The sequence below is a fragment of the Delphinapterus leucas genome, chromosome 13 (assembly GCF_059928025.1).
Source record: "Delphinapterus leucas isolate spDelLeu-1000000601 "Yukka" chromosome 13, BTC_Dleu_Yukka2, whole genome shotgun sequence".
Lineage (NCBI taxonomy): Eukaryota > Metazoa > Chordata > Mammalia > Artiodactyla > Monodontidae > Delphinapterus > Delphinapterus leucas.
The window spans coordinates 69938223-69965515 of NC_143141.1; the positions used below are offsets into that span (position 1 = coordinate 69938223).

The 27293-nt window shown below is 49.6% G+C and overlaps 1 protein-coding gene across 2 annotated transcripts in view; it reads left to right on the top strand.

The window, feature by feature from the left end:
- GALNT14 (polypeptide N-acetylgalactosaminyltransferase 14) overlaps nt 1-27293 on the top strand; it is a 226344-nt gene that overhangs the window by 191710 nt on the left and 7341 nt on the right. For both annotated transcript variants that reach the window (XM_089923298.1, XM_022574143.3), the window contains exons 10-13: nt 7685-7811; nt 9988-10080; nt 14475-14558; nt 15042-15186. In XM_089923298.1, the coding sequence (XP_089779424.1) occupies nt 7685-7811; nt 9988-10080; nt 14475-14558; nt 15042-15186 (449 nt within the window). The remainder of the gene's footprint in view (nt 1-7684; nt 7812-9987; nt 10081-14474; nt 14559-15041; nt 15187-27293) is intronic.

The following is a 27293-nucleotide window of genomic DNA, read 5'->3' on the forward strand; positions in this document are numbered from 1 at the left end:
ATGGAAATTACTAAGAGGGAACATCAAAAGCGGGGGGGATAATATTCTTGAAGTGACAACATTATGAAGGAAATAATAATGGTTAACATGGGTTAAAGGTGAGGTTGACGGGAGAGGAGAGAGGTGGTGTGATTAAAAGGGCAGCATGAGGGATCTTTGTGGTAATGAAACTCTTCTGTGTCTTTACTGGTGAATACATGGACATATGCCTGTGATAAAATTACATGAGGTAAATACATACATGCACACACACAAATTCATATACATGAAACTTGGAAACCTGAATATGATTGATGGATTGTATCAATGTGAATATCTTTGTTAAATTCATGTACTATAATTTTGAAAGATGGTGCCATTAGGGAAAACCATGAAGGGTACACAGCATCTCTATTTTATTTCTTATAATTGTTTGTGAATGTACAATTAACTCAACATTAAAAGTTTAATTTAAAAACAAAGTGGGGGGAATTCTGCTACACTGACCTAAGGTTTCTTTTTTTTTTTTTCATCTTTATTGGAGTATAATTGCTTTACAATGGTGTGTTAGTTTCTGCTTTATAACAAAGTGAATCAGTTATACATATACATATGTTCCCATATCTCTTCCCTCTTGCGTCTCCCTCCCTCCCACCCTCCCTATCCCACCCCTCTAGGTGGTCACAGAGCACCGAGCTGACCTCCCTGTGCTATGCGGCTGCTTCCCACTAGCTATCTGTTTTACGTTTGGTAGTGTGTATATGTCCATGCCACTCTCTCACTTTGTCACAGCTTACCCTTCCCCCTCCCCTTATCCTCAAGTCCGTTCTCCAGTAGGTCTGTGTCTTTATTCCTGTCTTACCCCTAGGTTCTTCATGACATTTTTTTTCTTAAATTCCATATATATGTGTTAGCATACAGTATTTGTCTTTCTCTTTCTGACTTACTTCACTCTGTATGACAGACACCATCACCCTGATACCAAAACCAGACAAGGATGTCACAAAGAAAGAAAACTACAGGCCAATATCATTGATGAACATAGATGTAAAATACTAGCAAACAGAATCCAACAGCAAATTTAAGAGGATCATACACCATGATCAAGTAGGGTTTATCCCAGGAATGCAAGGATTCTTCAACATATGCAAATCAATCAGTGTGATACACCACATTAACAAATTAAGGAATAAAAACCATATGGTCATCTCAGTAGATGTCCAGAGAAAGCTTTCGACAAAATTCAACACCCATTTATGATAAAAACCCTCCAGAAAGTAGGCATAGAGGGAACTTTCCTCAACATAATAAAGGCCATATATGACAAACCCACAGCCAACATCGTCCTCAATGGTGAAAAACTGAAAGCATTTCCACTAAGACCAGAAACAAGACAAGGTTGCCCACTCTCACCACTCTTATTCAACGTAGTTTTGGAAGTTTTAGCCACAGCAATCAGAGAAGAAAAGGAAATAAAAGGAATCCAAATTGGAAAGGAAGAAGTAAAGCTGTCACTGTTTGCAGATGACATGATACTATACATAGAGAATCCTAAAGATGCTACCAGAAAACTACTAGAGCTAATCAATGAATTTGGTAAAGTAGCAGAATACAAAATTAATGCACAGAAATCTCTGGCATTTGTATACACTAATGATGAAAAATCTGAAAGTGAAATCAAGAAAACTCTCCCATTTACCATTGCAACAAAAAGAATAAAATATCTAGGAATAAACCTACCTAAGGAGACAAAAGACCTGTATGCAGAAAATTATAAGACACTGATGAAAGAAATTAAAGATGATACAAATAGATGGAGAGATATACCATGTTCTTGGATTGGAAGAATCAACATTGTGAAAATGACTCTACTACCCAAAGCAATCTACAGATTCAATGCAATCTCTATCCAACTACCACTGGCATTTTTCACAGAACTAGAGCAAAAAATTTCAGAATTTCTATGGAGACCTAAGGTTTCTTACCAGGGTAGTCAGGTATGGGGGCCGGGGCAGGCTGGGGGGATGGATTCTCTAAACCGGCTTGGCAGGATTCTTGCTAAAACGGGATGCAGGCCTGACGAGGGTAAGGAACAACAGCTCATGCCTAGTCAGAGAGAGGGCGAGCCTGAGTAAAGTTTGGTCACGGAGAGCATCTCCTCACCTAGAACCTGTCAGGAGGTTACCTTACACGGCAAAAGGGAGTTTGCAGATGTGATTAAGGCTCCTGAATCTGAAGCTGGGAGAGTGGCCTGGAGTGTCCAGGTGGGCCCAGTCCAATCACTTGGGCCCTTTGCAGCAGAGAACTTTCTCTGGCTGGAGTCAGAAGAGATGGAGCGAAGCAGTCAGAGAGGTTCACAGCCTGGGAGGAACTGGCCTGGCTGCCACTGGTGTGACGGGGGAGGGGCAGCGTGGATGTAGCAGGGGCCCCTGACCTACAGCCAGTGAGGAGAAGGGAACCGCAGCCCTGCGACCGCGAGGAACCAGCTTCTGCAAACAACCTGAATCAACTCGAAAGCTTCAGAGCACCCAGAAAGGAACCTAATCCTGCTGACATGTTGATCGTGGCCCGGAGAGACCCTCAGCAGAGGGCCCAACCAAACCCACGCTGGGTTGGTGTGGTAATTTGTTACGGCAGCAGTAGAAACACGCTCCCAGGGCCACTGTGAAGACGAATGAGGCCCCGAGCAGTGGCCTTGCCTTGCCTTCGGGCTGTAGGCGAGCAGGTTTGTCAGACGAGCACTGTGTCACACTCGCGGGAACAGTGGGTCCCTCTCGCTTTCTCTTTTGGCCTCACCTTTTCCAGGTTCAGGGGCTCAAGATGAGAGAAGTGGCCTCATCTGAGAAGAGCAACCAAGTCTGATGTAAAGTCATCTTCCCCCGACCCAGGTGGGGCTGCTTGCTAAGCCCCAGGCCCAGGTGCGGTCCCTCAAGGCCACGCTTTTCCAGAGCGACTGTGGAGAGGTAAAGGGTGCCGCCATGACATTCGCAGCCGGACAGCCCGTGGTGACCAGGGTGGGCCTGTGGTTACTGCTTGTTCAGAAGTCAGGGACCTGGATGCAACCTTGATTGTCCCGGATGGTGTGAAGTATAATTTTGCTCATAGGTTCAAGGTTATCCTTTGTGGCCCAAATAAGATTGCCTCTACTCGAGTCCGTGTACTCATTAAAAAATAATAACAGAGCTTTCTAGCTCAGGTGACCCTGAGAACGTAAAGATTCTTGAAAGGAAAGGTCCCTGTCACCACATTTGTCTGTGTGGACAGATGAGTGTCTCTTACTGACCATCACTGTCCCCTGCAATCCCTTTGTCCTCACTAGATTTCAACCCGGCCAGAGGGAGAGTGGCTAATGCTGTGTAGACAATAAATGTGTCTGTATACAGTCCATGAGGTTGCATTTAAAACAGGCCCACTGCCTTCAGGGGAGCCTGTGTCTAATGCTCCCTTTGCCTTTGTGTAGAAACCGGGCTATCAGAGGAGATTTCAACTTGACCTATATGGCCAAGGAGTGGTATAGGAATAGCTGTGATTCGGTTCCTGGGGAGGAAGCTGTCCCCTTTCCCCTGGATTCCTGTCCACCATCACGGCTCGTCAGGTAGACGCTGGCTCTGGCTAAGGGTTGGGGGCTTATGAGCGCTGGTAAAACTGCTGATGAGTTGATGAGGAAATAGAAGGAAAGAGCTGAGAACAGAGGCTGGGGAGGGTAGTTTATTCCCAAATATTAATCTGAAGTTTAAAGAAAAGAAGAAGGCAACAGCGCCCCCAATGAGGATGGAATAATTACACATCTCCCTGCCTGGAATTCAGAGCAGATTTGGGGCTGCGTGACATCCATCACCAGGGAGATTATGCGGGTGCTGACTCAGTGAGAACCCCCCACAAACCCCCTACATCATCTTTTGACTCCTTCACTTAAGAAAGTGATGACTTTGCAGGAACTGAAGACATGGCAAGTGGAGGGTCTGGGCTCTACCTGCAAGGCCCACTGCTTTACACCTCGGTCTATGGCCCCACTGCTTGGACCTCAGGATCACAAGCCTTTCCCAGAGGCTTCAGCACAAATCTGTGAATCACCGGACCTGGCTTGCAGTCCTGGGAGGATACACGTTGTTATCCTTTAGTCAGTGGTGTAGTTAAGGGTGGGACAACTATATGTCCTAGGTTTTAAATACTCCACACTATGGTACCTGAAAGTCATTACACTGATCTGAACACTCCAAGCTTCATCACCCAGACTGCCTTGACTCTGGCCGAGGCACAGCAAGGCATGTGTCTCAGGTCATCTTGGATACAACAGTCTGGACTCCAGAGGAGAGAAGCTCTTACTGCATCTCAGGCTGCAGCCTCTGTGGGCAACATCTGCTGGCCGGAGGCAGAGCTGAGACAGGCAGGTGTCAGGACTGGATGAAGGAGTGGATAAGGCAGCTGGTTATAGATTGGTCTCTCTGGTTCGTCTGCGAGTGCCCTGAAGTCAGGATCTTTGTGTCCACAGCCGTATTGGCTGATGGTGCGTGTCCACACTGAGTGAGATGGGGTCAGGGCAAGGGCAGGAGTTTTGGAGCTGGGGAGATGGGCTTCAGAGGCCAGCTACCCGCTGTCAGTTGTCCTATCAGGACTGCTTCTGCATCGTCAGAAACATCCCCAACCGTGTGTGGGGTTGTTAGGATGACTAAGAAGTTACTGCCTGAGGGAGGACCAAAGCCCAGCCCAGGAAAAAATGAAAGAGTCCTTTCCTCCCCTGCAGAACTGAGATGCTCTGATGTTTTAAAGCAGCACAGACACAGGAAAACGAGGAGGAAGGATGGTTTTAGAGGTGGAGGAGAGGAGGCAGCCTGCAGAGGGCTATTAGAGGATGCTGATGGGGTAGAAGACGTGCTGCATCTGAGGGCATCCAGTGCACCTCGACAGAGCGTCAGGCAGCCACGGACGTCAGTGCTGGAGCCCGGAGTAGAGCTGGGCTGGTGGGATAGGGGTGAGTCCTCAGCGTCAAGCGAATGTTGGGGTCAGATGAGGAAGCAGTGTCAGCAAGGCACTCAGAGATAGCGCCTTGGGGAGGAGAATGCCAGAAGCCCAAAAGGAAGGTGGAGGGGAGAACGGTACTTTCTGAGGTGGGGTCTGTGCATGATGGTGGCAGAGGAGGGGGGGCCAATAGATTCAGAGAGAAGCAGAATGCTGGGTGAAGGAAGCACAGGGAGAGGAACGGGTTTCAGGGGCGGGAAGGGTGGGTGGCACTGAGGCACAGGTTGGAGGGATTTGCTTTGCAAATGAGGAGGGACGTATGTCTCATTTGAATACATGTAAGGAAGAGACCATAGCTGAAATGTATGCATATTTTTGGAAGAAAGCCGGCACAGAATTGGTAGGTTATATCCAGTAAGCAAGGCCTCCATCTCTGGTTTTGAGGGATGAGAGGGTTTTCCTTTTTGGGAACTGGAAACCCTGTTTTGAGGTCCTGGAGAGGAGCTGATTATTGGAGCCCGGTAGACCTTAGCCCTGGAGGCTAAATTCACACATGTCCCATCGCAATTCCCTGCACCGAGCCCTCCGCCCCTTCGTGCATCACTGCAAGGTGGAGAGCTGGATGTTGGCCGTCAGCTAAGCTCACTCATCATCCCCCACCAACGCCAGGCTGGTGCCCCCGATTCCAACCAGGCAAACTCCAGGGCGCCGTGTATCATGGATTTCTATGGAGAGTCAAAATCTCAGGTGTTAAATACCACAGATTTCAACTGCCTCCTGTGGCAGAAGCAGGAAGCTGTGAATCATCTAGGAAGTTGGAAGTGGGCACAGGTGGGCGATGCCGTTGGTGTCCACGTCTTAAAGAGACGGCCTGCAGAGGAATGTCTTATAACTGCTACTGAGCTTTCCAGCACACTTAAGAGTTTTCACAGTTATTCTTGAAATTCCGTTTCATGTGATGTCAACAGCAATCCTGTGGAGTACTTTTATGATCTTCATTTTACGTGTGAGGAAACGCGGCCTCAGCGAGGTCAAGCAGGTTTCCCAGGGACACGGCTAGTGGGTTACTGCAGACCTGGGGCCATGACCCCAAAGCCAAGTTCTTCCTGTCTCTCCCCGACCCTGTGTTCTTGCCATAATTTGACAGCACTCTTGAGACGTCCGTTCTTCATCCTAGTGTCCACGTTGCCCCCACTCCGAGGGCAATCCGAGCTTGCTGGAAGTGAGCTGTAGCCTGTCTGGGAGGGCACCTGGGCAGGGGGCGACAGCTGTCAAGGCAGCCTGGCCTGCAACTCTTCCAGGGACACAGGGCAGGAGGCAGGAGGGGACAGGTAAAGGGTGACTGAGGACAGGCGGGTATGAGAGCAGGTGAAGATCAGGATGAAGAATCTGTGTCCAGGCACTTGAAGAAACCCAGGGAAGTGGGGCCCAAGGTGTTGGAGGGTGCAGGGCACGTCGTACATGGTGGGACAGCACTGGAATACCCGCGTCTTCATTTCCTGCTCATGGACACCCGGGCTGCTTCCAGGGGCAGTTGCCCATGGGCACGGGATTTTCCTGAGCCATCCTGTCCTCCTCTTGCTTGAGCTTGACAGCAGAAGCACGGGCCAGGCAAGCATTTCAGATGGGCAGCCAGCGGCGTGCAGCGAGGAGGCTGCCCTGGGTGCAGTCCGTAAGGGGATGCACCATCTGTAGAGGAGTTAACAGCGATAATAAAACCCCTCACAGTGTTCAGCAATTCCAAACCAGGGCAGTGATGAGAGATATTCCCCCACCACCCCTGAATTCCGCTGCTTCCTTCTGGGGTAGAACCGCTGCTCCAAGCCTGCAGGAAGCAGCCCCGAGGGAGAAATGCACCCGCCAGCCTAGTCCCAGCGCCTCTGCTAACTCCACCCTTCCCCGCTCCCGGAGGTCCCTGCAGTAGCAGCCAACGGGGAAAAAGGGGTTTCTGTGCAAATCCCCACCCAGGGGAGCACCTCCAACAGGAGCTTCGAGGCTTCCAGCACTTTCTATGGCTGCTCCCAGCTCTCGACTACGGCTCAGACTTCCTCCTCCGGGCTAAGATTCAGGGGCCCTTGCAGCAGGTAGAATTGCCGTCTCAGTGTCGGGAGGCTCTGTCCTGGACACCTTGTCCAGGTGCCTCCTGGAAACTGGTCCTCTCTGTCGCCTCCAGGCCATGTGGATTGCTAGCCTGTCAGAGTGGCAAATACACTTACTCCGTGACAGCCCCTTCTATCTGGACCTTGACCATCAGAAAATTCTCCCATAGTCTCCAGTGGAAATTCTTTCTCCTCGGTCCTGGCTCTAACCCTCTGGGATCATATGAGCTCGTCTAATCCATCTTCCACGTGCTCAAAAGCAGCTCTCCCATAGCCCCCAGGCTTCTCTTTCCAGGCTAAAGCATCACAGCAGTGGCCCCCGCTGTGCGGGCCCCTGAGTGTGTTCCAGAGGCCTCCATGAGGGCAGGGAACAGGCGTTGATTTTTGTGTGCTCCTCCCTGCCGCCTACTGTTTCCCTGTTAACTCAAACCACCCTCCCAGGTGTGAGTTGTTACCAATCCTTGTGGGCCGGGAAGCCGAGGTTGCCGGGCCAGTGGAGCATGCTGGTAACCGCCGCACCCGAGGCTGGGTGCAGCCGGCCCTCCCCGCTCCCTGGGATTCCCTGGCGCCTGGAGTCTCAACGCTGCCATCCTGTGCCCCTCCGTCCAGGAGGCAGAGCAGTGATGGGGGGCATGGCTGTCTTGCAGAAATCTCCTTCAGGGTGTGGATGTGCGGGGGCAGCCTAGAGATCGTCCCCTGCAGCCGAGTGGGCCACGTCTTCCGGAAGAAGCACCCGTATGTTTTCCCAGATGGAAATGCCAACACGTATATAAAGTAAGTGTGCGCTGCAGTGGCCGAGGGCTTTTCTGGTGATGGGTTGCTGCTGCCCTGGGTTCTCTGGTAGGTTGCCTGAGTGTTCTGGTTGGACAGGGGCTGTGGGTCCTGCTCGCTGGGCTGCTGCCTGAGCAGGAGAGGTCAGGCCTGCCCATCCAGCTTCAGGCTGGAAGCCCCAAGGCTGTTCTCCACTGTTGGCTTCCAAGGCCCCACATGTAGCCTTGGGGGCTTCAAGTCACTGGGCAGCGTCATCCTGCAGGGCTCAGGGCCCTGGGTATTTTGGGTTGTTTGGGGTGGGGAAAGGGTGACCGTTTTGCCCCTGAGTTCTAGAAGATCTGCTGCTCCCCCCTTCAGGCTGGGTCACCAGGGGAAAGGCCCTTGGGAAGATTCGGGAACGGGGAGGCACAAGTAGGTACAACCCACCTGACTGCTCCAGGGCCTCGAGGGTGCACAGAAGCAGCCAGGCTGGCATAGGCCCTGCGGCCCTGGGCTCCTTTCCTGGGACTTGTCATCTCCTGACTGGGGACAGGACGAAGATCCTGGGGTCTCAGTGACCCAGCGGTGCCCACTTGCCTATTCCTGCTCCCTCCCTCCTTCCATACGCCCTTCTGCTTTCCGTGATTTTTTTCTTCAACCTTTCTCCTTTTCTTTAAAAATAATTCCTTACACCTCTTTCTCCTTTTCTTCTTCTGGTCCTCCAGCTTCGTCTCCCCTTGTCTCTTGTCACTTGACAGCTCACTCCCCATTTATTTCCACTTTGCCCTTTTTTTCTCTCATTTGGTCCATTTGGGGGAAGCGCCTCTTTTGGTGTTTTGGTGTTTTGCTTCCCCTGCGGTGTTCTTCTCCTCGTCTGGGTTCTCCCGTCCTCGGTTTCTCACACGTATGGACAGCTGTGGGTGTGGACAGGTGTGGCGGCGTGATGGGCTTGAACAGGGAGAAAGTTGACCCCATGCTGGGCAGGGCAGAGCAGTGAGAACCCAGTCAGCAGGGACAGGAACAAAAGGCAGGGCTGCCTGGGCTCCGGGCTTTTACAGGGAAAGGTGATCTGGGGGCGCCTGGCACAGGAAAGCGGTGGGGCTGTGATGGGGAAAGGGGCCAGCCTGGGAGTGAGGGGGCAGAGCCTTGGACTCCAGAACGTTCCTTGTGTTTGAGACTGGGCCCTGGCCAGCGGGCATCCTGCGTGCCACCAGTGGGTCATTGGAGGGGAGGGAAATGTGGGGCAGTGTCTCCTCGGCAGCTTCCAGTTTGCCGGTGGTTAGGCCAGTGAAGGGAGGCGGCAAGGCTCTGTTAGCTGTCTTCCGAGCACCAAGAGCTGGGCTGCGTGTGCATGACTCCTTCCAGGTTCACGGGCTGGAAGGGCGTGCCACGCTCCGTTGTTGAATGGCTCTGTTCCACACAGAAGCAGAAATCTGGAGGGGCGTGGCCTTTCTGCTGAGACCCCGAATCCACGCACTCGGGCCTTGGCAGGTGCTGCTTCAGCCCTGCTCCTGGCTTCTGATTGTTTTCCCACATCCTCTCTTCCTGGTACCCCTGCCTCCTGGACAGCTGAGCAATGACATCCTCCGTGTCGGTCTCTGTCTCTTTTTCTGTGACCTTGGATGTCAAACTCAGAGCGAATAGCCGATTTTTTAAAAGCTTCAGAGTCCTGGCAAACGTTTGACCGAGATGGCGTGATTGCTTAATTCTTTACACCTGCACCAAGCTAATCACGTGGCCTGTGGGAGCCCATGTGTGGCTGGCTGTCCCCTTGGAGAGCTGGGCCCTGGGCTGAAGGGGAGAGCTCTGGAGCAGGTGCCCGCGGACAGCCAGAGGCGAGATGGTCGGCCCTTCTCCTCTTGTACTGGCACCGAAGGGACGTACCAGATTCTCCTGGCTCTTTTCTCCCTGACTTTTTTCTTTTTTGAGGGCGACAGAAGTTCAGTTTCTGATGTAATTTCTCTGGCCTGTGCCTTTTGGGAAAAGAGTATGTAGTGACTACCAAAACCCTGTGTCTTGGGGTAGAGGTCCCTTTGGAGATTGGTGGAGGTGGCTGGGCTCAGCACTGTGGGGAGAGTAATGTCACTGGACCATGGTGGGCCCCGCGGGGGTGATGCTGCCGGCTTGCTGCTTGTGCATATTTTACCTGGACACGTCCCAGGTCCTCTCTGACCCTCCCCGACACCCCCTGTCTCCTCAGGAACACCAAGCGGACAGCTGAGGTGTGGATGGATGAATACAAGCAGTACTATTATGCTTCCCGGCCGTTCGCCCTGGAGAGACCCTTTGGAAAGTAAGTGTCCCTCCTGGTTTATTTGTGCAAAGCGCCAAGAGCCCCAGCTCGCAGGCCTGTGTGCTCAGCTGGTCTCCCGAGCCCCCAGGCCCCTCCAGGGCCCAGGCTGTGGCTCTTCTCCCTTCGTGCACCTCCTTGCTCCTGCCCAGTTCTGGCTGCAGGGCCTCGGACAGCTCTTGTGGGATGAGCACCGGGCAACCTGGGCCGTCTACTCAGTGGGCAGAGCCGTGCCTTGTGCAGTGGACTGGTGTTTCCAGCTTTTTCTAGAAAGGTGGGGTGCTGGGCTACGCAGCCCTGGCCCCTCCAGGTCGGAGCTCCTTCCTTCTCGCCCTCAGCTGCCCAAGCCTAAATCTTCTGCCTTCCTAGGAGGAACGGTACCATGCGATCTCCTCTAGAGCCGGGCTCCAGCTTCATGGGGGTCGAAGAGGACAGAGAGAGAAACTAAGTGCCAGATACCATTACATGAGATATCCCATTAGTCCTCCGCAAACTGAGAAATGGGTATAATTACCCCTGTTTTACAGATGAGACTGGGTCCTCTAAAGGTTCAGGTTCCTGCCGTGGATCACACCATTACAGGAGGGGGAGAAGGCTCAGATCACACCTGTCAGATTCCAAAACTCTGTGATGTTGTATTCCCCAACCCAGGGTTGATTTGAGTAGAGAAAAATGGCAACTTCATTGATGTTATCATTCATCTTTTGTGGGGGGCAGCCGGTGGCTTTTGTCATCTAATGTCCCTCAGTCATTCTAAGGCTGTTGACAGATGGGATTTTTGCAGCCTACTCTCCATAGGTCGAGCCCATCACTGCCCGGGAGGATTAAATCAGAGGCTGCTAAAGTGATTTGTATTTCTGAAACCATAAACCCACACTGTTCTCCACTTCTCGTACTCAGAGCCTCCCAAGGCGTTTATTCTGAGTCCTCGGCCAACTTCCGGTCTTTTGGCCACGTGGGTCCACCCCTCCTTTCTTCATTGCCCTCCCCTCTCCAACTCGGGTTCCACCTTCTTGCTTAAAGAAAATGCTTAAAAGATGTTGTCCTCAGATCTCTTGCTCTGTTGGGCATCTGTCAACCCTCCCTGGTGAAGTCCTCTTAACCCTGGATGAACCCGACTTGGTACCGTTTCCTCCCCGGTTCATAGGCTGCTGAACGGTTCTGGGACTGTGAGGTGGTGCTGTGACCCCTCCGTGGCCATCAGGCGCAGGGGGGCCCTTGGTGGGCCTCTGGAGCCTGCCACCTTGCCTGGCCGGCGTTCCCCCTCAATCTCCATTTGTACCTTTGCCCCTCCCCCAGGTGCTCAGTCCACTCCACTCCTGTCGCTCACAGAAGATGACACCTCTGTTTTGTAGATGAAATAGCACCAACTTCCCAAGACAGACGAACCTGTATCTGCACCATCTTTCTGTCTCTTTCATCTTGAAGGATAAGGTGTGCCTCCTGTTGTCCGGACACACTCTTCCCCCCTGCATTCATTCATAAATGATCATTAATCGAGGTCCCACTGCCTGGATTCATCTCCTCCTGCCTGTCGGCTTCTCGCACTTTAATGTGCACACAGATCTCCCAGAGATCTTGTTAAAGTGTGGATTTTGGTTCAGTAGGTCTGCAGTTCTGTAAGCCCCGGGTGGTGCCGTGCTGCTGGTCTGAGGACCTCAGCTGAAGGGGCGAGGTTTCAGGGTGATGGTTGCCAAACTGTGTGTACATCGCAGTCACCTGGGGAGCTTCAAAAACTCTGCTGCCTCTACTCCACCCCCAGAGGGTGGATTTCCCCTGGGCTGTGGCCTGGGCTGTAGAATTTGTAAAAGAACCATCCTCCCACCATCAGGTGATACTAATGCACAGAGAGTGTGGGAGCCCCTGTTCTAGGGGACTTTGCCCTCTTTCAGTCTCCCTGATCACCCATCTCTCTTCTCTATTGCATGGTCCCCATTGGCATTTAAATTTATTCAGTATCTTACATAGTTTTTAAAAACAAAAAAGGACGAGAAGGAAAGAAAACAAACTATAAGAACTCTCCCTCAGGGGCTTCCCTGGTGGCACAGTGGTTGAGAGTCCGCCTGCCAATGCAGGGGACGCGGGTTCGTGCCCTGGTCCGGGAAGATCCCACATGCCGTGGAGCGGCTAGGCCCATGAGCCATGGCCGCTGAGCCTGCGCGTGTGGAGCCTGTGCTCCCGCAGCGGGAGAGGCCACGGCAGTGAGAGGCCCGCGTACCGCAAAAAAATAAAGAACTCTCCCTCAGTCCAGCTTTGCTCATCACCTACACCCGGTCTTCTGCTCCTTCAGAGCCAAGCTTCATGAAAGAGCTGCCTGCATCGCTGTCTGCGGCTCCCCTCCCCCTTCTCCTGACTGTGACCTGAGGCCGTGCCCCTATCCCCTGCGATCACTCCCACCTGGCCCACCCATGACTCCCTGGGACCCCTTACCTTTCTCTATGTTACCCCATTGGTACGAGACTTCTCCCACCCAGCCCCCTTCAGGCACACTTCTGATCTCGGTTTCCAGACCTGCAGTCTTGGCTCTTGTCCTGCGGTGCAGGTTGCACCCTCTCAGCCCCCTTTGCAGGCTCAGGCTCCTCTACCCACCCTTATATGTTGGTGTTCCCCGAGGATCTGTCATAAGCCCTCTTACTCCACATTTTCCCTGGCATCAACCGCCACTGTGCTGCCGATACTTGCGTTTCCATCTCTGTCTTGCACCTTTCCCCTGAGCTCCATCCCTTATGTCCGAATAGCAACTGGACATCTCTGCCTGGATGCCTCCCAGGCTCCTCCAACTCGACAAGTCCTAACTGAACCCATCCTCTTCACTCCTAAACTTGCTCCTTACCCCAGATTGCCTATCTCAGTGAACGCTCTTCCTTGCATCCTGTTGCCAGACCAGAAATCTGAGTGTCAGCCTTGACTTTTCCCTCCCCCTCTCCTCCCACACCTAGACAATCACCACGTCCCAGAGATCCTGCCTCACTCATGCACTGAACATCTGGGTTCTTGCAAATACTGAACATTTAGCCCTTTTCAAACAATGTCATTCCTGTCCTCATGTTGCTTAGAGTCTGGTGAGGAATGGTGGTTAGTGCTGTTTAAGAAGTTCCGGTGCCGTGAGGGCGCCCGGTCCAGTCTTTGGGGTGGAAGGAAGCAAGGCTGGAGAGAGCGAGGCCAGTTCTGTGTGGTCATCCAGGAGAGACAAGGTGTACATGGAATTCGAGTGGGTGCTGGTGGTGCAGTGGAGAGAATTAAACCTGTCCCTTCTCTCCGTTCGCACCCCACTTCCCTACCAGCATTCATGAGCAGCACCTGGGTTTCTTCAGCTGCCTCCTAACTGCTCTCCCAGAGAGCACATCAGATGCATTCACCATCAGTAAGATGCTCTTAAAGGGCTAACAGCGCCACATCGTTCTCTGCTTAGAACCCATCCATGGCATCCCATTGCCCTGAAAATGAAGTCCAAGCTCCTCCACAGTATTTCACAGGACCTTTTATGGTCTGCATCTTCATCTCTCCTCCCACCCACCTCCCCTCTCCCATGCCCCCACATACATCCGTTCACACACATATATTCTAACCTGCACCACTATTCCTGCCAACAGACCCCTTCCCTCTCCATGTGCACTAATCTCTCTTTGCTATTCCCCAGGCACTACCAGGGGCCCCCACCTCACCCACTTTCTGATTTGTCTGGACAACCTCCACTTTCCTTCCAGATACCAGCTTCCACATTACCACTCGACCACCACTGACCCGACAAGCATGGGGCCACCTCTGAGGTGCTCCCACCCCACATCCACGTCGGGCTGTGAGCACCCGGTTCGTTACCTGTCTCTCTCTTGCTTGAAAGTTCACCATCACGTCCCACGTTGGGCACAATGCCTGGCGCGTACTAGGCACTCAGGAAATATGTGATGAACAAATGCATGACCAAAGCCCAGAACCAGCTAACGAAGAGGATTCTTTGAGGCTGGGCTGGTTGAGGCCGGGCGTCGGGGGGATGGCAGTTCAACAGCAGAATCCAAAGAGAGATTTGTAAGTAGACCCAGAGCTCCGGCGGTGAATTATTAACAACACGCTGAATGTCCTCATAGCCTCGTTTTTAATGAAAAGTAAAAACACCCCCAAATTCTGTTTCCAAGTAAAGCACAAATCTTTGGTGTCATTACCGCTCCACTGTGAGATATTGCTAAGTGTTTCCATAGCGCTGTCTGGAGCTCTCAAAATCTCTCTCGGTTATTTTCTCCAGCACCCTCCAGGGAGACGTGGGTGCAGAGCATGGGCACGGTTTGTGCTGTACGCCTCCCAGCCTGGAGGGCTGGTACCTCCTGGGTCCATGTTGCTGGTACGCATCTCTGACACAGCTGTATTTTGTCTCTGTGTCTGCCCTCCCCCTTCGCCCCCAGTATTGAGAGCAGATTGAACCTGAGGAAGAACCTGCAGTGCCGGAGCTTCAAGTGGTACCTGGAGAACGTCTATCCAGAACTCAGGTATCCGCTCTGTGGTTTGAGCCTTTGCTAGCTGCAGGGAGAGACCCTCCGCTGACTCAGTCTGGAGAAGGGACCACCTGTGGCCATCTGGATGAGGGTTTTTAAGTATATGGAGGTCTAAGGCCAGTTGGCTCCACTAATCCCTGAAACCAGAAAGAGAATTCTATTAATCAGTAGCATGAGGGATGGAGGTTCACTGTCGCAGTATTTCTCAGCTGCTGGGCTTTGAACTCTGGGGTGTGACCTCAGGGCATGGACTCACTGATTCCATTCCAGGCTCCAGTCTCCTGGATTGTTCCCTGCTGCCTTGCTGCTAGCGGCCCCTCCCCCATCCCCAGGCCCTGAGCAGTGCAAGTCATTGTAACACAGCCGGGGCGAAATGCCCCTGCCATTCTCCAAACACTGCCCGACCTCTCCAACTGCTGCTGTTACTACTAATCCAAAGAGTAGTGGTTTCTCATCCCTCCCGTGGCTTTCCTCTAGAGTACCCAAGGACTCCTCCATCCAGAAGGGCAGCATCCGACAGAGGCAGAAGTGCCTAGAGTCTCAAAAGCAGAAAGACCAGGAGATCTCCAACCTCAAGTTAAGCCCCTGTGTCAAGACTGAAGACAAGGACGCAAAGTCCCAGGTAAAGTAACTGGCTGGGGATACTTGAACATGTGGAAGGACTTGCCCTCTATTTCCTGCTTCTACATGAATCAGGTGTCTAGTTATACCCGGAGCTTAACAGCAGAGCAAGAGAAGCACGATCCCCCTCACTCTGGGAATGGGTTCACTCCGCTTGGTTTCCAAATGCACAGACTTTCTCTGAAAGACGCCTCACCAGGCAACTTAGCGCCTATAGGAATTAACCATTAAATTAGCAGGAGTTTAGTGAGGATGTCATTGGTGTCCAAGCTGCTGGCAGTAAATGTGGGCTGGATCAGGCAGGGTGGGCAGCACAGCTACCTCAAAAATATGAGATGCAGACAGAAAAGCATCCTGCTGGGTGACACTGTCTCCAGGTAAAATGCCTGCTCTGTGAGTCTCCCTGCTGATTTAACCCTGACTTCCAGACAGTCACGACAGATGTGGTACAGCCTTCCCCATCATCCACTGCCCCCATCTCTGGGCAGGGCCGTCGATCATCCCCCTTCTGCCTCAGCAGGCCTGTGGCTCCACCTGTGCTGTCTGCTGCTTCCCCCAGGTCTGGAGGGACTATCGTCACCCCTTTTCAGAAAGGTTTCCTTGTGCCTTAGCTGTTTCATCAACACTGTGGGTCAGTGAACTCCCCTCTGAGGATAGAACTCTTTTAAAGAGTCACTGACAAATTCACAGCCTGTCTCAACCTCTGTAGCACTTGGGCTGCTGGATGCATGAAAGCACATCCATCTTATAACTTCCCTCCTGGCTCTGGAGACACTGCATGATCCCGATTGTCCTGCATTCCTGTTCTTTCCACCCCCGCTTTTTTTTTTTTTTTTTGGCTGGCTCCTCGCCCCACTCTCATACCCTTATGGTGAGTAATCACCCAAGTTCTCAATTCACTGTTCTTTTCTCTGTAACTGGTTCCTTGGAGATTTTATCCATGCTTCCAGCTTTGGCAACCTCCTCTGTTTTCTTTTTTTTGTTTTTACATCTTTATTGGAGTATAATTGCTTTACAATGGTGTGTTAGTTTCTGCTTTATAACAAAGTGAATCAGCTATACATATACATATGTTCCCATATCTCTTCCCTCGTGCGTCTCCCTCCCTCCGACCCTCCCTATCCCACCCCTCTAGGTGGTCACAAAGCACCGAGTTGAACTCCCTGTGCTATGTGGCTTCTTCCCACTAGCTATCTATTTTACGTTTTGTAGTGTATATATGTCCATGCCACTCCCTCACTTTGTCACAACTTACCCTTCCCCCTCCCCACATCCTCAAGTCCATTCTCTAGTAGGTTTGTGTCTTTATTCCTGTCTTACCCCTAAGTTCTACATGACATTTTTTTTCTTAGATTCCATATATATGTGTTAGCATATGGTATTTGTCTTTCTCTTTCTGACTTACTTCACTCTGTATGACAGACTCTAGGTCCGTCCACCTCACTACAAATAACTCAATTTCATTTCTTTTTATGGCTGAGTAATATTCCATTGTATATATGTGCCACATCTTCTTTATCCATTCATCTGATGATGGACACTTAGGTTGTTTCCATGTCCTGGCTATTGTAAATAGAGCTGCAATGAACATTTTGGTACATGACTCTTTTTGAATTATGGTTTTCTCAGGGTATATGCCCAGTAGTGGGATTGCTGGGTCATATGGTAGTTCTATTTGTAGTTTTTTAAGGAACCTCCATACTGTTCTCCATAGTGGCTGAACCAATTCACATTCCCACCAGCAGTGCAAGAGTGTTCCCTTTTCTCCACACCCTCTCCAACATTTATTGTTTCTAGATTTTTTGATGATGACCATTCTGACCGGTGTGAGATGATAGCTCATTGTAGTTTTGATTTGCATTTCTCTAATGATTAAGGATGTTGAGCATTCTTTCATGTGTTTGTTGGCAGTCTATATATCTTCTTTGGAGAAATGTCTATTTAGGTCTTCTGCCCATTTTTGGATTGGGTTGTTTGTTTTTTTGTTATTGAGCTGCTTGTAAATTTTGGAGATTAATCCTTTGTCAGTTGCTTCATTTGCAAATATTTTCTCCCATTCTGAGGGTTGTCTTTTCATCTTGTTTATGGTTTCCTTTGCTGTGCAAAAGCTTTGAAGTTGCATTAGGTCCCATTTGTTTATTTTTCTTTTTATTTCCATTTCTCTAGGAGGTGGGTCAAAAAGGATCTTGCTGTGATGTATGTCATAGAATGTTCTGCCTATGTTTTCCTCTAAGAGTTTGCTAGTTTCTGACCTTACATTTAGGTCTTTAATCCATTTTGAGCTTATTTTTGTGTATGGTGTTAGGGAGTGTTCTAATCTCATACTTTTACATGTACCTGTCCAGTTTTCCCAGCACCACTTATGGAAGAGGTTGCCCTTTCTCCACTGTACATTTCTGCCTCCTTTATCAAAGATAAGGTGACCATATGTACGTGGGTTTATCTCTGGGCTTTCTATCCTGTTCCATTGATCTATATTTCTGTTTTTGTGCCAGTATGGTACTGTCTTGATTACTGTAGCTTTGTAGTATAGTCTGAAGTCAGGGAGCCTGATTCCTCCAGCTCCGTTTTTCGTTCTCAAGATTGCTTTGGCTATTCAGGGTCTTTTGTGTTTCCATACAAGTTGCGAAATTTTTTGTTCTAGTTCTGTGAAAAATGCCAGTGGTAGTTTGATAGGGATTGCACTGAATCTGTAGATTGCCTTGGGTAGTAGAGTCATTTTCACAATGTTGATTCTTCCAATCCAAGAACATGGTATATCTCTCCATCTATTTGTATCATCTTTAATTTCTTTCATCAGTGTCTTATAATTTTCTGCATACAGGTCTTTTGTCTCCTTAGGTAGGTTTATTCCTAGATATTTTATTCTTTTTGTTGCAATGGTAAATGGGAGTGTTTTCTTGATTTCACTTTCAGATTTTTCATCATTAGTGTATACAAATGCCAGAGATTTCTGTGCATTAATTTTGTATTCTGCTACTTTACCAAATTCATTGATTAGCTCTAGTAGTTTTCTGGTAGCATCTTTAGGATTCTCTATGTATAGTATCATGTCATCTGCAAAGAGTGACAGCTTTACTTCTTCTTTTCCAATTAGGATTCCTTTTATTTCCTTTTCTTCTCTGATTGCTGTGGCTAAAACTTCCAAAACTTTGTTGAATAAGAGTGGTGTGAGGGGGCAACCTTGTCTTGTTCCTGATCTTAGTGGAAATGCTTTCAGTTTTTCACCATTGAGGACGATGTTGGCTGTGGGTTTGTCATATATGGCCTTTATTATGTTGAGGAAAGTTCCCTCTATGCCTACTTTCTGCAGGGTTTTTATCATAAATGGGTGTTGAATTTTGTCGAAAGCTTTCTCTGCATCTATTGAGATGATCATGTGGTTTTTCTCCTTCAATTTGTTAATATGGTGTATCACATTGATTGATTTGCATATATTGAAGAATCCTTGCATTCCTGGAATAAACCCCACTTGATCATGGTGTATGATCCTTTTAATGTGCTGTTGGATTCTGTTTGCTAGTATTTTGTTGAGGAATTTTGCATCTATATTCATCAGTGATATTGGTCTGTAGTTTTCTTTCTTTGTGACATCCTTGTCTGGTTTTGGTATCAGGGTGATGGTGGCCTTGTAGAATGAGTTTGGGAGTGTTCCTCCCTCTGCTATATTTTGGAAGACTTTGAGAAGGATAGGTGTTAGCTCTTCTCTAAATGTTTGATAGAATTTGCCTGTGAAGCCATCTGGTCGTAGGCTTTTGTTTTTTGGAAGATTTTTAATCACAGTCTCAATTTCAGTGCTTGTGATTGGTCTGTTCATATTTTCTATTTCTTCGTGTTTCAGTCTTGGCAGGTTGTGCATTTCTAAGAATTTGTCCATTTCTTCCAGGTTGTCCATTTTATTGGCATAGAGTTGCTTGTAGTAATCTCTCATGATCTTTTGTATTTCTGCAGTGTCAGTTGTTAGTTCTCCTTTTTCATTTCTAATTCTATTGATTTGAGTCTTCTCCCTTTTTTTCTTGATGAGTCTGGCTAGTGGTTTATCAATTTTGTTTATCTTCTCAAAGAACCAGCTTTTAGTTTTATTGATCTTTGCTATCGTTTCCTTCATTTCTTTTTCATTTATTTCTGATCTGATCTTTATATTTTCTTTCCTTCTGCTAACTTTGGGGTTTTTTTGTTCTTCTTTCTATAATTGCTTTAGTTGCAAGGTTAGGTTGCTTATTCGAGATGTTTCCTGTTTCTTCAGGTAGGATTGTATTGCTATAAACTTCCCTCTTAGAACTGCTTTTGCTGCGTCCCATAGGTTTTGGGTCATCGTGTCTCCATTGTCATTTGTTTCTAGGTATTTTTTAATTTCCTCTTTGATTTCTTCAGTGATCATTTCGTTATTTAGTAGTGTATTGTTTAGCCTCCATGTGTTTTTACAGATCTTTTCCTGTAATTGATATCCAGTCTCATAGCGCTGTGGTCGGAAAAGATACTTGATACAATTTCAATTTTCTTCAATTTACCAAGGCTTGATTTGTGACCCAAGATATGATCTATCCTAGAGAATGTTCCATGAGCACTTGAGAAAAATGTGTATTCTGTTGTTTTTGGATGGAGTGTCCTATAAATATCAATTAAGTCCATCTTGTTTAATGTATCATTTAAAGCTTGTGTCTCCTTATTTATTTTCATTTTGGATGATATCTCCATTGGTGAAAGTAGGGTGTTAAAGTCCCCTACTATGAATGTGTTACTGTCGATTTCCCCTTTTATGGCTGTTAGTATTTGCCCTATGTATTGAGGTGCTCCTATGTTGGGTGCATAAATATTTACAATTGTTATATCTTCTTCTTGGATCGATCCCTTGATCATTATGTAGTGTCCTTCTTTGTCTCTTCTAATATTCTTTATTTTAAAGTCTATTTTGTCTGATATGAGAATTGCTACTGCAGCTTTCTTTTGGTTTCCCTTTGCATGGAATATCTTTTTCCATCCCCTCCCTTTCAGTCTGTATGTGTCTCTAGGTCTGAAATGGGTCTCTTGTAGACAGCATATATATGGGTCTTGTTTTTGTATCCAGTCAGCCAATCTGTGTCTTTTGGTGGGAGCATTTAGTCCATTTACATTTAAGGTAATTATCGATATGTATGTTCCTATTCCCATTTTCTTAATTGTTTTGGGTTTGTTATTGTAGGTCTTTTCCTTCTCTTGTGTTTCTTGCCTAGAGAAGATCCTTTAGCATTTGTTTTAAAGCTGGTTTGGTGGTGCTGAACTCTCTCAGCTTTTGCTTGTCTGTAAAGTTTTTAAATTCTCCATCAAATGTGAATGAGATCCTTGCTGGGTAGGGTAATCTTGGTTGTAGGTTTTTCTCCTTCATCACTTTAAATATGTCCTGCCACTGCCTTCTGGCTTGCAGAGTTTCTGCTGAAAGATCAGCTGTTAACCTTATGGGGATTCCCTTGTGTGTTATTTCTGTTTTTCCCTTGCTGCTTTTAATATGTTTTCTTTGTATTTAATTTTTGACAGTTTGATTAATATATGTCTTGGTGTGTTTCTCCTTGGATTTATCCTGTATGGGACTCTCTGTGTTTCCTGGACTTGATTAACTATTTCCTTTCCCATATTAGGGAAGTTTTCAACTATAATCGCTTCAAATATTTTCTCAGTCCCTTTCTTTTTCTCTTCTTCTTCTGGAACCCCTATAATTCAAATATTGGTGCGTTTAATGTTGTCGCAGAGGTCTCTGAGACTGTCCTCAGCTCTTTTCTTTCTTTTTTCTTTATTCTGCTCTGCAGTAGTCATTTCCACCTTCTAGGTCACTTATCCATTCTTCTGCCTCAGTTATTCTGCTATTGATCCCATCTAGAGTATTTTTAATTTCATTTATTGTGTTGTTCATCCTTGCTTGTTTCATCTTTAGTTCTTCTAGGTCCTTGTTAAATGTTTCTTGCATTTTCTCTATTCTATTACCAAGATGTTGGATCATCTTTACTATCATTATTCTGAAGTCTTTTTCAGGTAGACTGCCTATTTCCTCTTCATTTGTTAGGTCTGGTGGGTTTTTATCTTGCTCCTTCATCTGCTGTGTGTTTTTCTGTCTTCTCATTTTGCTTATCTTACTGTGTTTGGGGTCTCCTTTCTGCAGGCTGCAGGTTCGTAGTTCCTGTTGTTTTTGGTGTCTGTCCCCAGAGGCTAAATTTGGTTCAGTGGGTTGTGTAGGCTTCCTGGTGGAGGGGACTAGTGCCTGTGTTCTGGTGGATGAGGCTGGATCTTGTCTTTCTGGTGGGCAGGTCCACGTCTGGTGGTGTGTTTTGGGGTGTCTGTGGACTTATTGTGATTTTAGGCCGCCTGTCTGCTAATGGGTGGGGTTGTGTTCCTGTCTTGCTAGTTTTTTGGCATAGGATGTCCAGCACTGTAGCTTGCTGGTCGTTGAGTGAAGCTGGGTGTTGGTGTTTAGACAGAGACCTCTGGGAGATTTTCGCCTTTGATATTATGTGGAGCTGGGAGGTCTCTTGTGGACCAGTGTCCTGAAGTTGGCTCTCCCACCTCAGAGGCACAGCAGTGACTCCTGGCTGCAGCACCAAGAGCCTTTCATCCACACGGCTCAGAATAAAAGGGAGAAAAAGTAGAAAGAAAGAAAGAGAATAAAATAAAATAAAGTAAGATAAAATAAAACAAAGTTATTAAAATAAAAAATAATTATTAAGAAAAAAAAGTTTTTGAAAAGTAAAAAAAAGAAAAAATGGAGGGATAGAACCCTAGGACAAATGGAGAAAGCAAAACTATACAGACAAAATCGCACACGGAAGCATACACATACACACAAAAAGAGGAAAAGGGAAAAAAATCATAAATATTGCTCTCAAAGTCCACTTCCTCAATTTGGGATGATTCTTTGTCTATTCATTTATTCCACAGATGCAGGTACATCATGTTGATTGTGGAGCTTTAATCCGCTGTTTCTGAGGCTGCTGGGAGAGATTTCCCTTTCTCTTGTTTGTTCGCACAACTGCCGGGGCTCAGCTTTGGATTTGGTACCGCCTCTGCGTGTAGGTCACCGGAGGGCGTCTGTTCTTCACTCAGACAGTACAGGGTTAAAGGAGCAGCTGATTCGGGGGCTCTGGCTCACTCGGGCCAGGGGAGGGAGGGGCACGGGGTGTGCGGGGCGAGCCTGCGGCGGCAGAGGCCGGCGAGACGTTGCACCAGCCTGAGGTGCGCTGTGCGTTCTCCCGGGAGAGTTGTCCCTGGATCCCGGGACCCTGGCAGTGGCGGGCTGCACAGGCTCCCCGGAAGGGGAGGTGTGGATAGTGACCTGTGCTCGCACACAGGCTTCTTGGTGGCGGCAGCAGCAGCCTTAGCGTCTCATGCCCGTCTCTGGGGTTCGCGCTTTTAGCCGCGGCTTGCGCCCGTCTCTGGAGCTCCTTTAAGCAGCGCTCTTAATCCCCTCTCCTCGCGCACCAGGAAACAAAGAGGGAAGAAAAAGTCTCTTGCCTCTTCGGCAGCTCCAGACTTTTCCCCGGACTCCCTCCCGGCTAGCCGTGGTGCACTAACCCCTTCAGGCTGTGTTCACGCTGCCAACCCCAGTCCTCTCCCTGCGCTCCGATTGAAGCCCGAGCCTCAGCTCCCAGCCCCGCCCGCCCCGGCAGGTGAGCAGACAAGCCTCTCGGGCTGGTGAGTGCCGGTCGGCACGGATCCTCTGTGTGGGAATCTCTCCGTTTTGCCCTTCGCACCCCTGTTGCTGCGCTCCCCTCTGCGGCTCTGAAGCTCCCCCCTCCGCCACCTGCAGTCCCGCCCGCAAAAGGGCTTCCTAGTGTGTGGAAACCTTTCCTCCTTCATGGCTCCCTCCCACTGGTGCAGGTCCCGTCTCTATTCTTTTGTCTCTGTTTATTCTGTTTTCTTTTGCCCTACCCAGGTACGTGGGGTCTTTCTTGACTTTTGGGAGGTCTGAGGTCTTCTGCCAGCATTCAGTAGGTGTTCTGTAGGAGTTGTTACACGTGTAGATGTATTTCTGATGTATTTGTGGTGAGGAAGGTGATCTCCGTGTCTTACTCTTCTGCCATCTTCCCCCCTCCTCCTCTGTTTTCTTGATTCACAAATTCTGTATCTTCATCCATCCATGAATTCATTCATTTATTCATTCATTCACTCAGCAAACGTCTATGTCCTCTGTTGACTGTGGAGATGCACAGGTGAAGGGCTAGGTTGCAGGCCACCATGGCCCCTCGAGGGATCTAATGCAAAAAAGAAGCAAGTCAGCAGCCATTTTGATATAATCTCTGTCCTGGAGAGAGTTTGGTCCACAGTGCTATAGAAGTGCAGAGAGATGATATCCAACTTCTACACAAGGACTGGGGAAGTCTTCCCAGAGGACCTGAAAATGAGCTGTATCCTGAGAGATGAGTAGAAATAGGCCAGGTCACGAAGGGAAGAAAGGGCAGGTGGGCAAATCCAGCATGTACCAAGGCCCGGGGCTGGGAGCCAGGATGCCTTTGAAAGGCTGCAGGGAGATTGTGGTCAGAGGGGTAGAATGGTGAGGGAGCAGCAAAGGTAAGACTGGAGAGGGGGGAAGAGGTGCGTCATGGCCCCTTTTCCCAGCTGAGGAGATTGACTTTTGTCCTCAGGGGTAGGAGGCTGTGAGAGCCCAGGAGATGGCTCCAGGATGGCGGGCTTACACTTAGACATCCCTGCCGGACTCTTTCTCTCAAACACAGGGTGATCTAGCGAGTCCACAGCCACAACAAATGCCTCGGAAACTCAAGCCAACAGATGGCTCCAAGCGCCTGTCAGGCTCCCCGGCCACCTCATCATGCCACTAATTCTCTCCTGTCTGTCTTCCATGGCTCCTCTTTCTCCCACATCCCCCATTCCTGCAAATCCCGTCCCTTCTCCCCTCAGAATAGCTGCTCTTGGCCCCAACATTCACTTCTTCATGCCAGATCAGCGGCCCTCAGCCTCGGCACTCTTGACATTTGGGGCTGGGTCACTCTTTGTGGTAGGGACCATCCTGTGTACTGTAGGCCGTCTAGCAGCATCCCTGGTCTCTGCCCACCAGATGCCAGGAGCACCCCATACATACCAGTCATTGCCAGTCAAAGCTGTCTCCAGGCTTTACCAAATGCCCCTGGGGGACAAAACCACCCTGCTTGGGAACCACTGTGTTAGATTCTGGCCACAGCCTCCAGTAACATGTGATCACCAAACCATTGTTCCCCATCTCCATGCAGCCTTCAATGGCTCCCCATTGTCTACCACAGAAACCCACACTCTCAGCCTGGCATTTGAGGCATTGCACCACCAGCCTCCAGCTTGCTGAGATTTTTTCCAAAAATAATCTCCACTCCAGCAAGACGCGGAAGGGGGCTGCCTGAGTCAGACAGGAAAAGGGGAAGGAAACAGAGGTGTCGGTTTCACTTTAGGTGTGGCAGCCTGGTTGAGAATGATGCCACTTGTCAGTGGCATTTTGTAGAATGTGTGAGTAGATAACACACATCCCTGTCTTCTGAATCTATGTGTGGGCCCTGCTCATGGGGGATCGCAAACAGCCAAAATGTTATCATCCCCCTTTCCCTGAGACAGAAGTTTGCCGCATCTGTTTCCAGCAAAGTAGGGGTTTTTCTGGTACTTAATGTCTCTGGCTGCATAAGGAAGGTGGCGGGGGGAGCCATGGGATCTCTGGGTCTCAGGGAGGGGCCACCCAATAGCCTGGCCCAGGGAGAAGCTGCCAGGCCTTTATTTGACTAGAGGAGAGTGGCACTTATTCTGGCTGACATCCCAGCGGAGTGAGAAAGGGGAGAGGAGAAAGCTGTCGCTGTGGGAAACTAAGGTTTAGCAGAGTAACAGTGTTCAAGTGAGCAAAGAGTTCTTTTGTAGAAAATCGTGCCAAGCTGTCACTCCTCTGTGCTTTGGAGAGAACAGTTGGGTGTGTGTGGCAGCAGTGCGAATTCAGAATATGGGAAGAACACAGGAGACAGGACGATGTTCAGTTCCCTTCAACAGATGACACCCAGTGTGCACGGTGCCCTGGGCACCAGGCTGCATGCTGGGGTGCTGGGTGGGATTACGCCGGGTTAGACACAGCCCTCTCCTAGCGGGACGCGTGGCCAACAGCAGGCCTGGGGTGCCTGTCCAAGTATTCTGAAGGTGTTGAACCCACTGATAGAAATCCGCATAGCAATTTCAGCTAGACTCGTCCCCCAAGTGTGTGGGCGTGTGCATGTGTTTCTGGGCGTGTGCACGTGTGTGTGTGGAGTATATACCCTTGCAGGACTGACTTACACTACGTTTCTCATGCTTTCCGTGTCTGCTGCTCTTTCCTACATAAACTACCCGTCCCGTCGTCCTCCTTCCCAGCGCCTCCTGCTAATGTGATAACCCTCCTTTGCCTCTTCTCCCCTCTTGCATCTCTCAGCTTGTCCTGCCTCTTGGCCTGTCCAGAGAAGTTGCATCTGCCCCTCAGACCCCTTCATGTGACTCGTTCACCTTCTCTCCTGCCCCTGCCTCTCTGTCTCTGAGAGGCCACGTCAAGCCGCTTAAGCAGGTGTTACTATTATCCTCGTTTTGCAGATGACGAACCTGAGACCTGGAGAGAATTCTCCAAGGTCATACACTAGTAAGTGAGGATTTGGAAGTAAGGCAGGATTTGGAAACCTGGTTCCACAGCTCTGCTCGAGCTACTGCTGTCGCTGGGGTCATGGCTCGTTCCGGGCCCTTTGATTCAGTTTAATCTCGGGAGACCCCTCCTCCAGGTCGTAAATATTAAAACGATAGATCAGCTCCTCCTTGACAGGAGATAGCTGGCAGGAGCTTCCTCCTCTTGGCCAGTTCCCAGCGGCAGCCCCTGTGAGAAGGGAAACCAAGGTCACAGCCCGTGTCGGGGGCCGGGGAGGGGGCAGACCAGAGAGTAGGCCCCTCCCCTGACACTGATGGGAACCGGGCAAGAGTATGAACGGAGGCCCACCCGCCGCGGACGCCACACCAGGCCAGAGGACACGCATGGTGCTGGCTTCCAGCCTGGGCTGCCCCCCTTTACTTCCCGCCCCACCTCTGTCCCCCACTGTGAACTCCCAGCCTGCATCTCCCTGCTTGGTCACTCCCTTCTCAAGGGTCCCCCTAGGGCCTGGGTGTGTGGACCTGGGACACAGTCCGTCCTCTGGAACGGACCCGGGGAGAGAGATCCACACAGGTCCTGAAATCAGGCTCAGGTTATTTGGGTGGTAGATTCCGGCGTCTTCAACACGTGGGGTGAAAGAGCAGCAGAGGATGGGGCTCGGAGGCCCCGAGCTCTGCTTCCAGCTGGCCACTGACTCTCCAGGTGGCGTGTCCCCGTGCACGTGACTGTCCTCATTGTTGAAAGGAGACCCTCCAACCATGGCTGTCCGCTGGCTCACGACCCTGCTCCACCGCAGCCCCATCCATCTCTCACCCTCCCTCCCTTCCCTTTCTTTGGCTGGTTTGTCAACCTTGGGAACAAAATATCTAACCTGAGTGTGTATTCAAGATGGCAGCAACCTGATGCCTTGGGTAGAAAGAGAAATACATCATCAGTTTGTAAATGTGTGAAGCCCCAGAAGCCTTCTGGGTAGTAGGTTTCCTCTCAATTTTATTGGATTCCCTAGAAAAATATTTGTGAAAGATAGAAAGAAGACAGATGCACCAATCTCACTGTATCCCAATTTAAAGAAAGGGAAAAAACATAAATGAAAAACTTTTTAGTGTGTCCTCCCCCCTGGATCCCCAGCAGTTCAGGCTACTGGCTTGTGAAGGATGCATGCAGGCCACTAGATAGCCTGGGTGGGTGAGATGAAGATCAAAGCTCTTCCCCCAAACCCGGACTCACATTGGCACCTCTCGGTGAGTCTGCCAGTGGGACAGGTTGCCAGCGGTCACCTTCCCTGCCTGATACCACCCTTCCTCCCCGGCTTTCTCAGCACACCCTTGGGAATGGCCCCATCACGACTGCCTCTCCGGCATCTGTCCTGGGAGGCAAAGCAAAGGCAGTTTTCCAAAGGAGGATCTCCAGGGCCGTCTCTCCTCCTGTTGGCATCCTCCACTATCACAGCCAACGGGCGGAGAGTAACTGAGCACTTGCTCCCTGTTCAGCACCATACTGGGCACGTATAT